The sequence below is a fragment of the Cataglyphis hispanica genome, chromosome 5 (assembly GCF_021464435.1).
Source record: "Cataglyphis hispanica isolate Lineage 1 chromosome 5, ULB_Chis1_1.0, whole genome shotgun sequence".
Lineage (NCBI taxonomy): Eukaryota > Metazoa > Arthropoda > Insecta > Hymenoptera > Formicidae > Cataglyphis > Cataglyphis hispanica.
In genome coordinates this window covers 7,520,044-7,542,635 of record NC_065958.1, presented here as the reverse complement: position 1 = coordinate 7,542,635, position 22,592 = coordinate 7,520,044, and the positions used below count along the sequence as shown (strand labels likewise).

Below are 22,592 nucleotides of genomic sequence, written 5' to 3'. Positions count from 1 at the left end.
TGAATGGGAAAAACGATATATTTAGTCATCACCTGCTTATCTGCGATCGCGATTTGATTGTAATAAAAATGAGCAATTTGCATTTTCTTTTATTGATTAATAGCTTTTTCAACAGCGCGCTTTCTGCTATATAAATATTTTTATAGATTAAAAAAAAATAATTATAAATATCTTTCAATATTAAATATATTTCCTATAATAGTCAGTTTTTAAATACTTATGATAAAATACTAAATAAAATTTGAAATATATAATTAGTATTTTATTTTTAATTATCAACTTGTGTAAAACAGAAAAGAGCTAATTTTATTTCAATATAATATCCATACATAGTCGTTTTCGATAATCGAAATAAATTTTACTTTTTTCAATAAAAGTCAAATAATATACATATATTTGTTATACAAATATTTAACACACTTAATAATTTTTCATATTAACAATTGACAGTTATTTATTATGAGTCTATATAATATCTACAACAAACAAATTGTAAAAATATAGATTGTTGTCAATGACATCTCAAGAAAGTCGTTCTTCGAATTCAAATTCCAGGTCAGTAGTAGATAGGTACTTTCTTCCTTGGAAGTTATTGAGAAACGATCCGCGAGAGTTCGAATTCTGGTTACAGTGACGTATTCTTTTCTTCCTCGAGGAGTTAAAGAGTACCGTATTATTAAAAAAAACGTCGATGCTCCAAACCGAACATTGCTGCGAGGCAGAGATCTCTACTCATCTGCATCTTTCTTTCTACCTTCCTTTCTCTCTACTTCCTCTTTCATCCTTGTTTGTCTTTCTACCTGAATTTTACGTTTCTGCTCGAAAATCGACAAAATATCGGTTGTTGAAAACGTATGTATTATTAACGTTATTGTAAACGTTAGCAATCGCTTGGCCCACTTTTCATTTCTGACAACTCGAGATACTCGGAATTGATTGCTGCGTGTAAAGATCAATTTTTGATGTATATATTTTTGTAAATATGAAACGTGAGGAGAACGTTATAAGAGATTCATATATAATAATACCATATTAATATTACTATACATATACAATGAGAGCCTTTTTAGCTTTTCGTACTTATTTTTTAAATCGTTTTATTTGCAATACGCAATATTCAATATTTAATTGACAAACATAATTGGCAGGAATAGTAATATAAATTATGAAGCTGAGTAAAAATTTAAAACTTTAATATATCAATTACAGTGTATGTTTATTTCAACGTGATATAAAACTCTTTTCCGTTTTTTACGAAATTATAAAAATATAATAAGAAAATAATCAAATATTAATATTATAAATATTTTTACAAATGTTTTTGTCACTTAATGTGGAAGATATAATAATATTATTGAATATTCTGCGAAAGACAAATGTATTCATAAAATTGTGCGAACAAAACGGAAATCAGAGCGTAAAACCTCTAAAAAATCTAAGGATCTAGTTTTGATACTCGTTTAAATGGAAAATTGACAACGATCGCGAACGAACTGTTCGTGATACGCGTCCGCCGGATTCCAGCACATTCCATTCCATTTCATTCCAGCGAGTCTTCTCCGAAGAGACCCGAGCATCTAATCAGTTCAACGGAAGTTCGCTCCTTTTCGTTCCTTCGCCGGTATCGTATCTCTCTCTCTCTCCTCTTTTCTCTTTTTCCGCCGCTTTTTCCTGCTGTGTTTACCATCCTATCTCTGGTTGTTAGGTCGATTTTATGCCGTGCGCAAATAACGTATCGCCGATTTCGTTTTAATATCAAGTCGCGCCGGGAAGAGAGAGAGAGAAAAAATGTCTCGTGACAGATTGCAATGACGAGCGATTTAGGACAACAATTCAACTTATCCAATCTCTCCGCGCGCGGGCAGCTGCCGTGATTCCAGCGGCATTTTTGTATCATCGCGTTTCCATTGTGTAGAATACGATCGTAGAGTTATAAACGCGCCGTTCGTTACGTCACATATTCGAGTAGAACTTTTCAAGGAGCAACTATCTGTTCTGAAAACTATCCGGGATCGTTTATCATTTCCGGTGATTATTTCCGCCGAGAGATGTTTCGTGTTACCGCTCTGAGTGCGATCTCTCAAGTTCTTTTACAAAGTTTCTTCGCTCTCTCAATGCGATTTTAACTATGGATTAAATTTCAACTCACATCGTTTATTGCACGAATTTCATTCTTTTGCAGCTATTCACATTTTTTGGTATATTTTCATATATTTATGTATCTGTCTTATTTCTTAATCTTGTTCGCTTTTTTATTAATTCTTTCTTGTAATAATACTTAGTCATCAAGAATCTTCTCTCAATCAAGATGAAGTAATTATTATTATTATCACATACACAAATTATTCTTTTATGTATCAAGAATTGATGACTTTTTTTCATGAATTAATTAAATATTTTATATACTTCTCTTGAATCTTTTTTTATTCTTATATTTATTTTTATTAAAAAATACAGAAATACATAAAGAACATGGATAGCGATATTGATGTCTCTCCTTTTTATTCTTTTCATCGATTACGAAGTCGCGTAATAGACGAGACCTTACATAGCTCGCTTGTTTTTCCCATGTATGAAGAGAGAGAGAGAGAGAGATTCGCCTCATTTTCCATCGGCATTCGCGGGATTCCGGCGCCGAATCGGACAGCTACGTGTTTCATATTGTCGGCTCCGGTTTCTCGGCAGCATCACGAGTTTGGGAATCAAAAGTACCGCCGGGAGATGTAGACACTCCCAATACGGTTCGTCACGGAGCGGCCTCGTCATCGCGCGGACGAGGATAAACGTGTGTCCCGATGACTCTGCGATTTGATGATCGGACTCCGATCATCGGCTCTCACCGACGACGGGACGGCGGTTGCGAGTGCATCCCGTGAGAGAGATCCGTCGGTCTCTCTTCTGGTAGCTCGGTATCGAGAAAATGATTTCGATCGGTTTGCTCGATCTCAAATTCCATCCTGATATTCAGATCTAAGATTCGTTTACGCGATCGTTTTTCGTAATATGTCATTATTATGGATTTAAAAAAATAACGATATTGAAGTAACATTGTTCTGTTTAATAATGTCGACAATTTTAAATATGAAATTGAAGAGCTTTCGTTCTTAAAATTTATCAACTTTTGTTTTCATATTTATTGATTCCAAAAGAGATTATTAATTGCTGTACGTTGTTCAGCAGCAGTAAAATATTATTGTCATATTTCTTTTTTCTCTATATATATCAAGATTCATTTTTATCTCAAAAATTCTAGTTAATAATGATACTATATTTAATTTATCATATGTACAGTTGATAGATCGATGATTCAAACTTTTCAAATTCAGACGTCGTATTCGTAACAATATTTAAATAAATTATTCTGTAAAAGAACGAATCTACGATGAATTTAAACGCGAGATTTACGTAATAATAATTGCGTAATAATCGAGTACAATCTCGATATTTGTATTTCGATTTTTGTCATCCGAAGAGAAGAGGCATCCGAGCCAAACGTGCGCGTTCCGCGTGTGCCGTCCGCTCGTCTTGGAATCTCACCTAGAGACACACAAGAGATTAGAGACCCCTGGCATCGTTAAAAATGGGGAAGGGGGATCTCGGGTGCCAGGACCCCCCACGGTGAGCAGGATTGCCCCCAGCAGGGCGCTAAACATCTCCGACTCTCGGCTTTTAAAACAAAACGCAACCACGTCGCCGCCGGAACCTAGTCGTTTCGTGCTTAATCGTGCCGCATTAATTACACGAACGCCGGGTATGTTCGTTTCTTCTGCTCCTCCGCTTCAATCTTTTTCTCTTTCTCTCTTTGGCCGACAAACAAGATTCTCCCGCGCCTTCGACATGCCGTGTATAGATACTTCCTCGAGCGAATCGTTCTTTGAACTTCTTCAAACTTACGATTAGTGATTGTAATTGAAAATGTGATATAAAATGAATTAAATGTTAAAGGTGAAAATCTCAAGGCAAAGCACTTTTGTATACAATAATATTTTATGTATATTATTTAAAATTATTTTCAAAATTTTTTTAAAAATATATTTTTAATATATTTTATCTTTATTATTTTTATTTGTAAAATAGAAAATTTAGAATCAGAGAAATGACAAGAAAAAAAGAGAAGTGTAATTTTGATTAATTAATTAATTATTTAATGTTAGAGTTATATAGATATATAAATAAATATTACTTTGATTTATTTTAGCCGACTGTATTAGTGTTCTCTTAATGTGAGTGCATATATATTTTATTTTTACCAAGCACTCCGATAATCTCTCTTGTGCTAGCAGAAAAAAATGGATCCAAACATAAAAAAAAAAAAAAAATTCCAATCTCGCGGATAAAAAGATATGCGTCAGGCGGACTTATTCCATTCGTTTGTCGATTGCCAAATTTACTGTGAAATCGATTCGGGGAAACGCAATGTCTCGCGTGTGTGTTTATCGAAAGACAAATGTAAGAAAGGTGATATTTTTATCCGTAATTTCAGTTTTACTTGCACAAGAATTTCCTTGCGCGTAGCTGAAGTTCGCGACTTGTCGATTATCTCGTCACACTCGGGGAGATCGTAAAAATAATTAATCGCCGACGCTGCAACAACCGATAATCACTTTGCCTAATAGCAATCTGTTATTCATGCGAGCGACAGGTTTCATCGGCAAACAAGTCTGCGAGACGGAACGTTCATTATTCATCGAAGCGTGCAAAAAAACTCATATATTCGATTAATAGTCAAATCGAGAGCTGAGATTTTGTTTGCTCGAGAATTAGCGTTTCAAATGGACGCGTTGAGCACAGATATCTTTACGCGTAATCGTTTAAATTTTTATTCGAAAGCGAAATAAACTATTTGTCGATCTCATAAATTGATCGAATATAAGCGAATATAAGTGTAATAATCGAATATACTTTGCCTTGGACGTTAGCATTGTTTAAGATTCGAATTAACATAAAATAGCTGCATCGAAGAGTATATTCTTATGAATTTTTCCTCAATATACATGACATGCAACGCAATGCTTCTATTTATAAAAAGCCCGCATAAATGCAATTAAGGCCACGGTGCTCCGCAATCATCCGAGCGCTATTCTTAATCTAATTTAGTCTTTTGCATAATTAATGTTTATATGGGATGTTACGCACGGTATTTTATTATTTTTTGAATTTACTGCTTGCTTATTATCATATATGAAGATTTTATTCAATGTTATCGTTTAGCGTTAATAATGCGCGTTATAAATATGAGCCGCTGTCTTTAACGTCTCTGCGTACAGAAGGCATTCTATCCTCAAACGATATACCGCATATTTCATGAATTATTAATGATCGCCAATGATAGGTCATATATCCTAATTTTTGCGCGTTGATGCGCACGAGCAAAGTGTTCAGTGTCGAAAAAAATCGCACCTCATTCTCCACGACGATGTATTTGTCATGCATATTAATGACAGCTGATGGACAAGCGGCGACTGAATCGCCCGACAACCTAATTTTCGCGCGTTAGGATGAGCGCACAGAAAGTGGCGTGCACTTTAATCGCTTCTTATATCGCTTATAAACGAGTTTCTAATACATATTTGGGAATAGATTATTTAATAGAACTTATCGTTAATTATTCTTTAATGAAAATCGAATAAGCTATCGAATAATTATTTAAAAATTAATATAAATATACAATAAGAAAATCTTATTTTTGAGTGAATTGTAAGTGGAGCTAATTTTAGCAAATATAAAAATTAATTTAATCTAAAATGCGAAAATAATAAAATAATAAAAATATTTAAAATAATAAAATAATAAAATATTTAATATTGAAAATTAAAGAATTCTTCCGTGATGCAATTCTATTCAATATATATTTTTAAATCTTCTGAACTTTGAGTATACTTTCTGTTCCATGTTAAAGGGTTAAAGACCCCGCGATTGAATAAGTGCACCTAATTCCCTGAAATATTTTCATAAATCAACACGCATAATCTCACTCCGTTACCTGAAAGCAATTGACACCTATTGCGATTGAAAAGGGACGCAGTTTCGAGCCGGTCATCGCGCCGTAGCTAGCGAGAGGAAGGAGGCAAGGTCCCTCGATACACAGGTTCAGGGATTCCTGAAAATTATTAACGCCATAGCGAGAAATTACGACAGGCATGTCATTCCTCGAGTGGAACAGTGGTTCTCATCGCGTGCGCGCTGTCGCGGATAATTCCCGACCATCGATGATGAATCGCCGATTCGCGGACGGTGGTGAATTTGCAAGTATAATGAAAAGTATCGGGTTAACGTTAAAGCGTTGTACTCTCACGTTGCGAGGAAGATAATAAGATCGTGTAAAGACGCGCGAGTGTGTGTGCCCCCGGAGTCAACAAGGGATGAAGAACTATAGGACGGAGCGAGAGGAAAATATGCGCGGGTCAATTGAAGAAAAAGAAAAAGAGTCAGTAAGTAAGTACCGGGAATAAATTAAACTAATTGAGCAAATTAGCCAGCTGTTCACGCAACTATGGCATACAGACACGCTCTTCTCGGCCAGTAAGAAGCCATCGTCGTCACGCAGAAGACGTTCGTACTCGCTCGTTCCTTCGAATAAGTGAGAATACAGATCCAGCGGGCAGAAAATAAAAAAAAATTAAATAGCGATAAAATAGCAATAAATAGTAATAAAAATATATAAGCAAAATACATATTATTAATGAGCCTAACTATGTCTTTTTAGTATGTAATACTTTTTATTATTAATCTTTTAAATAATATCTGTTTTAATTTTAGATTAGACATTTCATTATAAAAATCAATATTTTTTTTTATATTAAATTAGAATTTAAAACATTTCTTGCACATATTTTTTTTTCCAAGTAGACCCATTCGACTTAAAATATTATAATACATGTGTGATTTGTCATAATAAACATTACATGATCAATTTATTAGAAAAAGACTTGCAAAAAATATATATTAATATTCTGAGTTGTTTTGTATTCACAACACTTTATTAAGACGGAAAACTTAAACTTTGAAAATATATTATAGCAGATTACTTATATTTTAATTCTGTGCGCATTCTATGCGCTATTTATCACAATGATTAATTTTTTATAATTATCCAGTTTTTATAGATCATATGATTACTTGTATATGTGCCGGCAAAAAACCAAACATTGCAATAAATGCCTTGATCGTTCAACGATAGTAATAATTAAATGCAATAAAAATAAGTGGGAACTGAGAATTGTTGATTGTTATTCAAATATTTAAATGCATTCGAATCGCATAATTACTGTTTGAATATAAGATTGAACATTATTACAATTTAATATGTGATACACAACATATTTCTAGTATTGAATAATTGAAAATGTTTCTAATGATCGATTTATGACTCTATTTAAATACGATAGCGTTCGTATTGCAAGAAAACAATTTCCTCCCCTTTCTCCGTCCATTACCAATAACGAGATCCAATATTATAAATTGTTTATAATTATATTATAAATATAAATAATATAAATCTGGTATTATATAAATTATTAATATTTTTTTTTACATAATAATATATACTACTTTGCTATTGACTTTTTTTTTACAAATGAAGTAAATTAATATTAATAATGAATAATTAAGTATTTAATAGTTCGATAATTAGTGACGTCAATACTTAGAATTAGTATCGATAATAGCCGCAATAAAAGATATCAATTATGCTTAATCATGTATTTGCCATGAATAATTATCTGTTTATATGTGCAATTATCTTTTTAACAATATGTAAATTTTCTAATAATGTAGATAATTGTCTTTAATATCTCGCTATACTTTTTTTAGCAACGATATACGTAATAATAAATTCAATATTCTATCATATAGGATAATCGCTTCCAATAACTTTCTAAAACAATAGACAAAAAAAAAAAAAAAAGATTGAACAGTGAATAATTAAAAGACTCATGGTCGGCGACTTTTATATTGCACGAAGGGTATCGCGTTTCGACACACAGATAGGAAGGTAAATTATACACAGTTGGGGATACATGATCGCGCGGAGAACTTAAGTAATTCTTGAGTAATTCTTCGCACGCGTTCGCGGGCTTCGAAACTATTATCCAAACGAAATGTCAGAGGATACGAGATAATTGTTGTTACGCAAGAGACGCGCGATCGCGCATTATTTTCACCTTCGCGCCAAAGAAGAAGACGCCTCTAACCACATTATTATTACCCATTATTAAATCATTTTTTCAACCGATAAAGTTTGAGAGGCGCGTAGTTGCTTATTATTAAAATAATTTCCAAGTTATGCCATAATATATCAATATGTATAATCATAATTAATTAATCTTAGTTCGCTTATATTTTTAATTTTCAATAGAGACAGCGAATTCTTATTTATTCATTTAAGAAGCACGTTTTAATGGAGATATCAAAATTTTTCAAATTTGAACAGGTTATTTTTATAATCCACTCTAACTTTTATATTCAATTATTTTTAGTTTCTGCACATCAAATTCTATGAGATAGTTTTCTATAGTTTATATTTTGTTTAGCTTGAACTGCAAGAAATAATTAAAGATCACGAAACATTCATATCTTGTCAATCTGATAGAATTAACTATGCGAAATGAATTTATCTATGTCGTTATTTAGCATTTTGTTTTACGCAAAATAAAATAAGACTATACTGACCTGTATCCGTGCCTCCGTCAGGCCGATCTTCATAGCGAGCTCCTCCCTAAAAATAAAAGGGAAGGCAATCATTAACACAAGAAAAAGGTATCAAGGCTGCGCCTAGCCGCGGGCTCATTTACGCGTGCGAGATATTCGATTCTGCTATTGCGATAAATGCTAGTTAACAGTCGAGCTTTCAGTCAATTCAAATATTCTTATTTAACGTACCTGAATAAAATTGCCATGTCTTACTAATTTTTCGAAATAGTCGTTAAATAAATATATATTACATATTATTTGTTTTACATTTAAAATTTGAAAAGAGTTTTGATTATTATGTTTTATTATGTTTTGATTTTTATGTTTTATTAGATATGGATAAAAGTTTCATTGCAAAGCTTGTTTGAGATAGCTTTTTATATTCTATATAATCCTGAAAATTTTATATAAATTTGTTGTGATTTTATGATATAATTTTTATTGTTGTTGTTGATCGGATTTAGTTTTATTATTATTTTCATTCGATATTATTTTATAAATTTTCTGTATTATCTATTTTGAATATTACGATAAAGTGGATACTTTTTCCTCCCTTTTTTCTTTTATCTTACATAATCAAATGTATATTTAAATTTTTGGTCAGGAGTAATTTATTAACTATGTATAATTGCAACTATAATTATTGTCTCTTGAGAGTATGCATAACTTATTACTTAAGAACGCGATATAACTCAGCAAGAAAAAAAAATCATTTACTTGTCTTTTAATAGTGTCGGGGAATAGCGGTTATCGTCTGACCTCGTATCATATCCGTGAGAAAATCGCAGAAACCGTTCTGCGAAATAGCCGGTGTGTTCTGTGTCTCGTAAAAACGCTCGCGTTCATTACCTTAATTAGTTTTGCATCCGAAGACAGATTAACCTCATATAACGACGCACGATGGGGATTAATTGCATTATGGATCTCGCAACATAATGTGTGATTTTCCGTTCGATTGCTACTTACACGAGCCGTGACGTGAGCTATTAATATCTATTACGAGACGATCAGAACCGCGTCAGATAGAATTCTCGTTTTATATAGGCGACTCTGTTGTCTCCCTCTCTCGAACAAACGGGTATTACGAATACGATTATCCGCGACTAATTGAACGGACTCGCGCAGCAGTAATGGCAAATAATTATTAGCTCGTGATATTTTACATAACGTTGATCTTGTCATACATGATACCAATCGTTTCCTTTCCACTCGATCGAGTTTCGCATCCTTCGCTCGCGGGCGCATATTACACGATGTCTGCACGTACTACACGACACTTTTCTGCAAGCATGTATATTTTGCAGCATTTAAAATCTTTTCCTTATCGTCGTCTAGAAATATGAAGTCTACATAGATGTCGAATTAAGAAACTACTTATTAAGAAAGATATAGAATGCGTTTCCAAAGCGTTCGAGAATTTAATTTATAAGGGCAAGCCTCTAATTTGAATCTAGTAATTCGAGAATTCAAATTACTTATTGAATACGTAGATATGCATTAATAATTAAAAAGCGTCGCGTCATTTTGTCATGTTACATGCACGAGCATACCAGAAGAGGAAGAGAGAGAGAGAGAGAGAGAGAGAAAAATAAATCTTTTGCTTTGTTGTAAATGTATGTGTGTGTTAAGTATCATAATCATAATAAATTACGTAAAGGGTATAAGATTATAGATATAGCATGACAACTAGATAATATTTTTAAGAAGAGAAAGAAAATTGATAGTCATCGACTTTAATATCATTAAATCTCTTTCAGTTAATTTATCTAGACTAACCAATTGCTCGCAGGATATTTCGAGTAAAAATAATGACCCGCTTAAATCATTATTCGCGCGATTTCACCGGAAATTGTGCGAACACATTTCTAATTCTTTTTTCCTCCAAAATAGGATAAATGCAAAGCGCGAAGAAATTATTACAAGGCGAAATGCAGAGACGAATTATGACGAGTATCGATAATTCATATTTCGCACATCGAGGATACATTCTTTCCGGAAATATTCCCGGTTTTCATCGTTAATGCGATAGAGGAATCGGACGCGGCGGTGATCATGCAATCGGCGAGTATATCCGGCGGCGGGTAGAGAAAGAAAGAGAAAAAGGAAAGAAAGAGTGAATCGGGCAGTGAGACAGCCCGCCGGGCGTCTCTCATCTCGCAGGCAAATTGCCCAGATGTTCCACGAAATCGCGAGGAAATCTCGGTGATTATGCCGCGCACAGAAGCTCCTGCGTACGATCGCCCGAATCTCGTGTTTAGGTGCATTTCAGACGGTAGCTTCCGAAATTACAGGGATTTCGGCGTGAGTCCACGGATTCGGCCGGTTCATCTCCCGTCGATTTTATTATCGTTCACCTGATTTCGTTGCACCCCGTCTAAGATCATTCTTCCAATTGGTCCTTTGGACGAAGAACCTTTTGCGTTTATTTTGTATTGTTTCATTTTAATTTTTAAGCCGCGTCGTTTTATAATTATTAATCACAAAGAAATATATGTTGTGGAAATTTTATCTTTATATATTTTTTATTATCGTATATACAGTAATATATATATATAATAATTATATATATAAAAATTGTTTGAGATTCAACTCATCAAACTGAATTTATCGAAAGTTTAATCGGTGAATGTGATTATTAAAATAAAATGTAATCGAACGATGTTTAGCCATTGATTAATCGTCCAAAATGACTTTCATCGCCGGGTATCGGCCGGGTAATTGCAAAGCGTATTCACGTCGTCAAATCATTTTGACGGCCCACTACTCGGGCTTATTGGAGGAAACGTAACTAGAAGACGCGCATTCGTATATAGCCATGGTACTCTCTGATTACCCGTTGTCGTGCGCTAATGACTACTCCGGCGAACATAGTTGCAGACGGTAATTCGTACCTGCTACCTGGCGGCTCGGCTTCGTTTTCAATGAAACGCCGAGTATGAAAGCGCGCACCTATCAGCTTCTTCTCACGAAAAACAGAGCTCGCGCGCCGCATACGATAAAATTACGTATATGACTCACAAATACGGAATAGATACCGTTTGACAAGACGGTACTTACATACTGGAATCGAGGAAATAAATATTCGAACGTTATACCAAACTCTTCCGTCTATGGCTATTTTTAAGATAACATAAAATTTTATTTCTTTCTTCCATAGATCAAAAGCTACTACAGAAAAACAGTTGGAGAAGTTTTATAGAAGTGCTTTGACATGTCAAATTCTTCTATTGTGTATCCGAGGATGAGGAAAACGACTTATATTGCTGTTCGAGCGATTCAAATATTTTATTTATCTCGTAATCTTTGCGTCACTTTTCTGATCACTCGAGCACGATATAATCTTTATTAGATATGTGTATTACACGCATGGTGAGTTGCGCAAACGTGAACGAAACGCACACCATCGAAGAAGCGGACGAGGCACCTTGGGGCTTACAAGTAATAATAATTTAGCCTTTCCCTTTTTCTCTCTCTCCAGCCGCGTTCTCGCCGGCGTCCTTCTGGATTTAATAAGATCACGAAATTTCGCGGTTAGACGGACGTCCCTAATTACACCCGCCGTTCACCGAGACTCTCGGTTACCCTCGATTCGCGTATCGTTATTACATGTCTCTCTCCTTTAACTCTCCCTCGTCCTCGCAATGTGTCCTTGCCATGGGAAATGCACGGGCTTCGGAAAAATCGCGAGTTACTTCTGTATGCAAACATTAGTTATGTATTCGCGACTTAATGAGAAATATAAGACGGTGTTGAAAACTTTGTAGCAATTTCGCTTCAAAGATCAATTCGCTTGAAATCTCTATCATACATATACAGTGTTTTAGAATTCAATAAGAAATATCTTTTTTATTACCTGTAAATTTTATCGATTCAAATTTTATTTAAAATTGAATAAAGTATAAGAGAGATTTTGTTTGAGATGTTGTGTGTGCATGTGTGTGTATACATACATATATGTATACAATATATATATATATATATATATATATATATATATATATATATATATATATATATATATTAAATTCTGAACTTGCAAAAACTGAAAGTTATTAAAGTTTTGATAAAGAGAAATAAACTTTTTGTCAAGTAAAAAAATCTATTCTAAAACTGCACGCATTTGAAAGAATAAAAAATGAATAATTTCTAAAATATAATTTGCTATTTTATTAAAGAGAGAAAGAAAGAGAGAGAGAGAGAGAGAGAAAATTATTATCAACTGCTATTTATACAAAATAATATTCATCACATGTTATGGTATGTTACACAACTGCGCTGCAGTTAACACAGGTGTTACGTTCACACGCATTGCAAAATAAAACGTGACTAATTGCCGATTAATATCAACACGATAATTATAGCTCTCTTTAGAATCCGGTTCCGCGGTTTATTATGCGAGTTTCTCGAATTTCGCGCGAAGAACCAGAGTTTTCAAGATTTGACGAATAGATTATTTCGCGCGAATAATTCGCAATAAAAATAATTACTCTTAGAATCTATTGCGAGCGCTGAAAGGAAGTCCTTCCTGTTCTGTCCTGTGCAACGCTGCAAAGTTATAGCAATCGGATTGCGAGGCGCGAATGGATTTGCCATTTCGCAACCGCATAGTAGTATAACGCGAAACCTACGGCCGGCATCAAAAGAGGCCGCTAAGTGGATTAAAGACGAGTTTCTTCGTCATCTTCTTCGTCTAGAGCTCTCCTACCTCTCTCCCTTTCTCTCTCTCTCTCTCTCTTTCTGTCTACCTCCTCTTCCTTTGCTACTCCTGCCGCGGCATCCTGCCGTTCTTATTTGTTCCTGCCTCGGCACGAAGTCCTTCGCTGCAACCGCGTGCTTCGTCAAAAGTCACGGATGAAAGAAGATAATTTACTTAACTTAGGTTTAATCGTGTTTGCGCGCTTATTTATTCGCGTCGTTTGCTTCAACAACATTTGGGTTTAACGCGTTTGAAATTTAATTCGATGACGAAATGATAGAGATTAATCACGATATTTCACGTTACAATCATTTTTAATCATTTTTATATGGAGGTTAATTTTTTTTTTATTTTTAATCACTTTTATATGGAGGTTAATTATTCTTCTTTTGCAGAGAATATATTTTTTGTATTATTTTATTTATAAATGAAGCCCGTCTAAACACATAATCAACAAGAAATCTCATATTTTTATGAAAAAATTACTTTTAATATAATAGTTAATCATTTAATACATTTAATTGTAAAAAAATATTTTTTATCTAGTTATATACAAAACCTGATTATAATATATTTGTTAACTGTTGAGTATCTATAAATTATTTATTCTACTTTTCTATAAATACTAAAATCGCTTTCACAGATATCATGTTTATTAATGTTACACATACAATATTGACATATTGGCATTGACATTTATCATGAAACAATTTTGCACATTCTATTTTGTCCTGTGCTATATGTATACGTCTCGAATACGCGTACTGCAGAAATGATTATCGTTGGATGTGAATCTTGATTCGCGTTATAGAAAAAGATAGATGGCTAGGTTATAAGAATGAACAAACGAGACAGAAGAAGTGGAGAGTGCGCGCGATGTATGTGAGATATTGCTGGTGTGAGCAAGAGGCTTGGCGCGCGGGTAATTTTAAGTAATTACCGTACAATTACATTATCTAATTAACCCCGGAGGTCGGAGCAGTCGTCAGTCACCGCGACGGCCGTGATTGTCCCACTTGTGGCGCAATCACAATTATTATTGTTTAACGCGCACGGCACGGAATCCGTCGAATTCAAAAATTCGCAGAAATTTGCGCGCAAAGTTAATAGGAAAACTGACGGTTTTATTCTTTTTAAAGTATTTTAAAGAAAGAAAATCAGAGAAAACAATGGCAAATTATATTTATTATTATTATGTTAATTATTATTGAACAATTACAGACACATTTCGTCGCTTAATCAATTCGTAGAAGACCAGAGTCGAAGAAGTATTCTTTTTCTTTTTTTCACATTATTAATTCTCGTTATCTACAAGATCATGCCATGCCATCGTTTCGCGTGATCGACGATTAGCCCGCGGGCTTTACACGTGATTTTTTTTTTCCAAACTAGAGGGGTCCTCCATCTAATTTTACATTTACCTTCTCTCTGGAATAATGGCGAGTCACCGGTAATTATTCTTTTGTCATAATAAGTTATTAATACGACAGCAACTGTCTTGCCGTGACACATCCGGAACGGCATCCTAATCACGGTATCTGTCGCCCTAAATTTAAGTTTGATATGAAGATTAGTTTCTCGGTTGTTTGATAAACGAGGAATTAAAATGACAATCATTAACAAAATTTGATTAATAAATAAAATTACAATGACGTACTGTTTTTAAATAATAGCTTGCATGATTTATATTAAATTAAATTTACACTCCTTTCATTTTTCAAATTTGTTAATATTCATGTAATTGTTCATGGCATTTCTGAAAGAAATCATAATATAAATAAAAAATTATAATAATAAAGCATGACTGATGTATCAGTCACGTGTGATTAAAGACAAATTAATAGCTGTTAGTTATAAAACTTATACATACACATACGTACACACATAATATCATGATATCATACTGTGTATATGTATTATAATCCATTGTGTTACGATCGCGCTGATTAAACAAGTCTTAGAATTTATATCGGCGTTAAATCTCACATAAAACATTTATCTCTACACAGTTGTATCTTTATTTACATAAGACAATATATCTCTCGATAAATACGAGATAATAAAATACTTTTAATTATTTACAAAATAGTGATGATAAATATATGATAAAACAAAAATTAGTCACTTTGATTGTCTTTAATTAGTGTTGATTGTTATCCTACTGCAATGAGACTTATATAAGTATAATTTCTTGCAGTATAATCAAAGAGATGACTAATGTGCAATTTATGTAGATAAAATTTGCATTTGCATTTTTATTAACATTAAACATTACTTACATTTGTATTAAATAATAAAACACAAAAAAATACAAGTAATAACTAGAGAATATAATTATAATTATAAATAGAGAAGAGTTTCATTTAGTAATTAATAAAATTGCCAAATTTATTTGAAGACATCGATTCTTTGACAATGATATATACGAGAATACAACGAAACGATATGTTATATGATGTGAAGCATGAAAAAAAAGTCTTATAAAAATGATACCAAAAGTGGCAAGAGAGAGGTACATCCATAAAATATATACTTCTACGATCAGAACATCACGGACCAGATTTACGCACACATAATCATTACTCGTGACATATCGAAAAGATGACACGTCGTCGAGATACAAGCCTCGAAAGAATAATAAGCAACGCTCGAAGCTCTTTGCCTTTCGTGCAAGTAAGGAGACGCCTTCGTGAGGCGAACGGTATCGATAATGTTTAATAACGAATCACGCCGATCGGACAAGTAATTCGCACTGACGAGGGGTGACAAGCGGCTTTTGCCGCTCGCATTATTCCCGAGCGGGATCCGCGGCCGCCACCTTTGTGAGGAGCGAGGCGAAAGAGAGATGCCGGTAGCTGGCTGCGTAATGCGTGCGTAATGCGCGCTTAATACGCGTATGGCGTGGCGAGCCAATTACTGATTGGCCACACTACCGCCAATCGGATGAGGGATGGACCTTGGGCAAACCTGTACTCTTCGTTCTCCTTCGCACTTTGCGAGACGAGCAAGCCCTTCGTCCTGCTCAACAGCGGAATCGCGCCGTCTTTGAGTATGTCAAGGAAGGACGAGGAAAGACGTTCTCGAGATAATTTAACAATCTTTTTATTGCGCAAACGAGATTCGAAAGGGCAAGGCGAATGAATTTAAATCATCGATGATATTGTTTGTTTTGAGCATTCATGCACGATGTGTTTAATATAAAGACAGTATATTTTTAGCATTTATTATATTTGATTTGGGTATGATGTGGGAGTTTCTCTTTTAGTATCATTGTGGAAATTAAAATCTGATATAAATATGATTAAAATTTGAAATAATACTAAATCATAGATGGTAAAAAAATGTTGATTAAAAATAATATCATAAATCTATTAAATATTTAATATATCTTTTTATGCAGACACAGGCATAGATAGATGGAGAAAAATATTCGAAATTTATTTATTAATAAATTATTTTAACAGCAATATGTATAATAACATGCTATATTCCTAGATAAATAAAAAGAATAGAAATTATATACCAACTTTTAATATATAAAATAAGAATGCCGCGTGGATTTCTATCATAAAACTCTTGCTATGTATTATTAGTCCAAATATTATTCTCTCATGATAAACCAATGATCGATCGAAAACGGGATGAAAGCGGTATCGAGTTTACGTCGTTGATTAACGTGACGGACAGAGATCCAATGCCGCTTCCGTGGGCCTGACGTAGCTAGCTACACCGTCCACTAATTAACTCCGGAAGGCACTAATCTTATTTGTTGAGAAACGAATAACGGGTCGGCAGCGTTTCTAATCGATCTAATCGGAGCATGACTCGTCGTCGGCCGATTAATGACAGGAGAAGTTGCGGGACGCAAGCGAACGGCAGGACCAGAAGATGGCTAGAATCGCGGTCGAGAGGGGGTGAAGGGGAAAGAGAGGAAGAACGCAAGAAGTGAAACGGGGGGCGGGAGGGAGCAAAAGAAGAGACCGCTCCGTAGAACTGGTTCCGTTCCATGGATCACTGGAAACAATCATCCTTATTAAACTCACCACTGGCCCACCCCGCGGATATAAAGGCATCCTTCGGAATGATTTACTGAGAAGCGCGTCGCGCGGCCGCCCTTTGAACAGGTGGATCCCTCGAAACGCGTCGCAAACCGACGATAAATTTTATGGATTCACCATGTAGATAGATTGAGAACACGCACGACGGGGGTGGCCGCGCGCGCGATTCCGCCGAGTCATAGCTTTTTCGGAGCGAATTCGGGATGAAATAGCGTCCGGTTGGTCGAGTAATTAACAAGTGGAGAATCATCAGAGAGTTTTGTTATGACTGAGTTCGGACATTTTCAGCATTTATATACCAAATTTATAACCAAACTGAGACAATTTGGCTTACATATATACGTTCTTACAATGAAAAAATAATTTCGAAAAAGTCAAATAGTAAAATGAATCTCGCGTAAACATCGCACGACATGATTTTGTTCATACGATACTGATGTAATAACTTGCTGAGATTAAACGACGCCAAGAATATAAATGCAGTTTAATACATTGTACATATTAACATTTACGAGCTTATTAATTAGTCATGTCATTCGTGAGAAAGAAACTGTAGTCGTAGCTGGACATTCGAAACGATGACAGAATCTTGTCGATTTAAACGCACTCTGCTCTCATTTCTATCTATCTATCTCTCCTTCTCCCTCTCTATCTCCCCTAGAATTTACAGCCGAGATAAAAAATTAAAATCAACAGGGACATCGAGACTGGTTAGCGGAACCGCTCGCGGTCCAATGATTAGTCCGGTCGAGCTCGACGCTGCCGTTGTCAGTAGCAGCGCGGACCCGAGTCGCAATACTCTAATCTAAATTAGATCTTAAGAACCTGTGAAGGTAAGTGGCCACGCTCTCTCGCGAGCCTACGTGGCGAGCTGGCTTTAAGTGCCATATAAACAGGACGAATCTGGTAATCCGCGCGCTCCCTCGCAAATGCCAAACGGGCCTCACACTCGCGGCTCGTACAAAAAACCGCGCGCTTATCTCTTATCGCATTTGAAAACGACATTCCATACCATTCCATACATCGCCGACAGTTCGTCCGGAGCTGCCTCTTTGGGCTCAATCACAAACAAAATCGGTTTGAAGGACATTCTTTTCGAGAATAAAAATAGCAAAATATAAAGAGAATAGCAAAATATAAAAATGAGCAAAATATAAAAATGGAAATTGAGAAAGAAAATTAAAATTAATTTACATCTCGCATAAAAAGGCATACAAGAAAAAATTTTTTATCGATTTTATCTAAACAAAATAAACAAAAAAAATATATATATATATACATATATACACATACATGAAAAGATAAAAATGTATCATCAACTGGATGTACACAAACCGCCACGCGGGAACATCTGTCTTTTATTGGCAAATGAATTTTCATTCACATTGTACAGCAAGTTAAGATCGTGCTGGTATCGTCTTGGCTCGTCGATATATTGTATTTCGATAGGTTCGAATAGCACGCGTGCCCTTCAGGCGCCTAATAAATATGCATCATGCTCCACGACGCGGTTTACTCTTTCTCTCTCTCTCTCTCTCTCTCTCTCTCTCTCTTTTTCTTTCTTTTTTTTCGTTCCTTCCTTTCTCGTTGGACTAGTCAATAAACCTAAGCGACCATAAAATCCAATTAGTGTGAAATTAATACCTCTACGGTGAAATCGCGGAAGAAGCAGTCATCAATTTATATTGCGGAACGGCAGAATACATTGGATAATTTTCCACGGGCAGGAAGTGCGTACCAATGGATAAGAAATAAATTAATACATGCGACACGAATATTAGAAGCCAATTCGCTCAATTATTGGCAATTTTCTGCTGAAAAAAAGACTTTTACGGCGACAGATAAATAGATATCCGATATTATAAGATAACATATATAACTATGATAAAAATTAATATAAACTATGTGATTGAAGATTAAGAACCAGTTACATATCGATAAATAATTAGAAATAAAAAGTATAATTTAGAAGTTTTTAAATTTTTTAGTTTATTATTTTTTAATGAATAGTAAAATGATAATTCCATCACTCACATTAAATGTCTCCGTGCCTGTTTTCATTTTATTATTTAACTCTTTAGTCAAATTGACAGAAATTGACTTTTCCTCAAAAATCCATGTACTAATAATTTCTATATTACGATCACAAAAATTGACAAACAATTGTCTTTCTCTTATAATACTTATCATAGAGCTCGCTCTACATTTTTTTTTTTTTTTTTTCGTTACAAATGAGAATTATTAGAATTCTGAGAAAGAATTTATTCTATTATATGTCCATGATTCCAATTTTTCGTTAGATAAACGAAGGAATGTGTATTTTGCTCGTCAGGACCTATCTTTCGCAGTTTCATATACGTACATAAATGACGTATCTCGCACCGCATTCGCGAATATATCTCCCAGTCTTGACCGTATACCACGAGCACTCTACCTGTTTCACCTCTGCATACTCCCCCTCTCTCCCCCCACCATCTTCGTTAATTACGAGAACCCATACCGTGGCCGCAGGACCGGACCTATTACGAGCGATTACACCGCTATTAGTTACCTACCGGGTGTTCCATGGAGGAAGGCACCGAAAAAAGGACAAGAGGAAAGAAAAGGCTATCCAGATAGATTGCGCCGCGGCCCAATGGCGGCGCGATATACTGTACGTATGTAACTGGACCCGAGTGTGCAGGGGACTTAATGCAAAACTGCCGTGCCGCGTCTACGGATGGGAATTTGCATGAGGATCGTCAGTCCGGCTGCAAGGAGGCTCGATGATCGATGTATCGTTCCGCGAATTTACACTCGCAGATACTTTTGCAGACTTACGTGGATGGATGTACGTGATTCATTTAAAATCTGCCACGGATTTAGATTAAAAAATTAAATGGGCACAATCATTACTCAAGACTATATTTGAAAACACTAGACAGTTTCGAGTTTACATTTTTTTTTTTTTTTTTTTTTAATGTACAATTAATGTAACGAAATATGTGTCCTTTTATGTTAGAGATTTTGAATTATTTATGTTATATGATTACTGCAAGAAATTATGTATAATATGTTATTATTAAGTAAAATGTTATCTTCTTTTTTATCATTAATGTTTAATATTTTCTTTTCCAAGATATTTTTTATTCTTAAAATGAAATTTTGTTAGACATAAAATTTTGATATTAAATTTTTATCGCATGTAATTGAATCGATGCATTAATTTTATTGATTATTGAAGAATCATTTTTTGGCATTTCATTTTTCACTTAAAACTTTGGAATTCTAATTAGTAGGCCTTTTAAAGGACATATAATATGTTGTACACTGTTGTACACACGTTGTGTCTCCAAGTCATTCGATCATCACTATTTCGAGACTGTCTCAGGTAGTATACACTTAGGATAACCAGATCTCTTTTATAACCGTGCTCAAGGACTACCTGTGCACTCATCGTAAATGTTCTGCGGCGGAGACCATTTTTGAAAAAGAATTCAGTAAGTAGCGAGAAAGAGAGAGAAATACGATATCGACGATAAGCCGGCAGAGTGGACAGGAGCCAGACAACCAAATATTTGGGTGGCAGTAGATAATCGACTCCTCACATTGTATCTAAATCCCGTTACTCCACCGAGCATGAATTCTAAAGCCTGATAAATGCGGCTAGACACTTGCCTATCGTCTGGACTCGTGGGAGGTACATAAGCTTCCTATCCCGCGACCCCGAGATATACTATAAGCTGTACTCTTAGCTGTCGAGATTACTCTAAGAAGGATAAGTATAACGCCCTCATAAAGAGCTTTGTATCAATTAGTTTTCGCTCGACTGTTATTATGGAGTTGAAATTATGTATCTTATACTGTTCATGTGCTATACATATTTCAGTACATTTTATTTTCATAAACAACACATCTTATACAGTTCTTTGTTTAAAGAAATTCTTTTCAAATATTATGGCGTTTATATATTCTTTTTATATCACATGTTTGTGACTATACAAATAAAATTCTGTACCGAGTATCATTCGGTACTTGAAATAAAGTTTGAAATTATTCAATTAGTCGACTTACCTTGTAAATACATCCGGATAATGCGTCCTGGAGAAGGCCTTTTCGAGCTCTTCCAGCTGAAAGCTGGTAAAGGTCGTTCTGTAACGGCGCTGCTTTCTCTTGGGCGCGAAGTCGTCGGCCTCCGTTTCGCTTTCGGGGCTAGTCGGCGCCGCTCGCGGATGAGCGCCTTCCTCTTCGGGCCTCACCTCCTCCGTGGAGATGCCCATTTGGATAGATTGGGGCGTCGTCGTCGTCGTTGACGGCGGCGCCGATTGCTGATGAGGCTGCGGGTGAGATTGCTGGCTCACCTGAGTAACCTGGCTCGAGCTGCTTGTGCTGCTCGCCGGACTCGTCTGCGGGACAGCCTGCTCGCTGCCTCCTCGCAACGAATGATCTGCATAAAAAATTATATCGCTTGTATATAAGTGATAATAAAAATAGAATTATTTTTAATATATGATTACAGATGTCACGCGAAATTTGCAACGATCGACACTCGAAAATTGCAATACACGTAAATGAGATGTTGAAGACAACGTTTTGGTAAGTCGGCACTTGTCAATCATAACAGTCACATGGCGGTATTCAATCAATTTGATAAAAAAAAACGATTGCACTCAATTTAATCATCCATTTGAGCAAAATAATATCCCATGATTTTTTATATAAATAATTACACACAAAGATAAAAATAACAAAGCAATTTTATCAATGCTTAAAAATCCTATTTATTACAATTCGCACATGTGATTGAAAGTAACAGATCAATTCATACATTCATACACATATAAGGCAATGTTTTCTCGAATCTCTATATAATCTCATAGAAAATTATATCATATCAATTACGTCACATACTAAAATATACAATTTTGTATCATATATATATTTAGTACATAAAAAATGAAGATGGAAAATTGTACGTCGTGACTCTCGCTCACTATCTTAATGGAATGATTAGATAATAATAATCTTTGTAAAGTTAGTATCACATTTTTTAATTTCGATATAGTTACCAGAGCTCTTCCCCAAAGAGTTGTAAAGTTTTTAGTATATTAAAAAAAAATTTTTACATCGAAAAAGTTATATTTTAGAAATAAAATATTTCCAGAATT

At 34.8% G+C, this 22,592-nt stretch overlaps 1 protein-coding gene and 1 long non-coding RNA gene across 2 annotated transcripts in view; one reads left to right on the top strand and one right to left on the bottom strand.

The window, feature by feature from the left end:
• Window positions 1–22,592, bottom strand: part of LOC126850028 (homeobox protein aristaless-like) — a 106,891-nt gene that overhangs the window by 3,289 nt on the left and 81,010 nt on the right. Inside the window, exons 2-3 of the mRNA XM_050592622.1 lie at window positions 21,499–21,871; window positions 8,671–8,716 (exon numbers count right to left, since the gene is read on the bottom strand). Coding sequence (XP_050448579.1) covers window positions 8,671–8,716; window positions 21,499–21,871 — 419 coding nt within the window. The remainder of the gene's footprint in view (window positions 1–8,670; window positions 8,717–21,498; window positions 21,872–22,592) is intronic.
• LOC126850085 (uncharacterized) overlaps window positions 1–22,592 on the top strand; it is a 106,359-nt gene that overhangs the window by 6,934 nt on the left and 76,833 nt on the right. The window contains exon 2 of the long non-coding RNA XR_007687487.1: window positions 21,944–22,020. This is a non-coding gene — a long non-coding RNA (uncharacterized LOC126850085). The remainder of the gene's footprint in view (window positions 1–21,943; window positions 22,021–22,592) is intronic.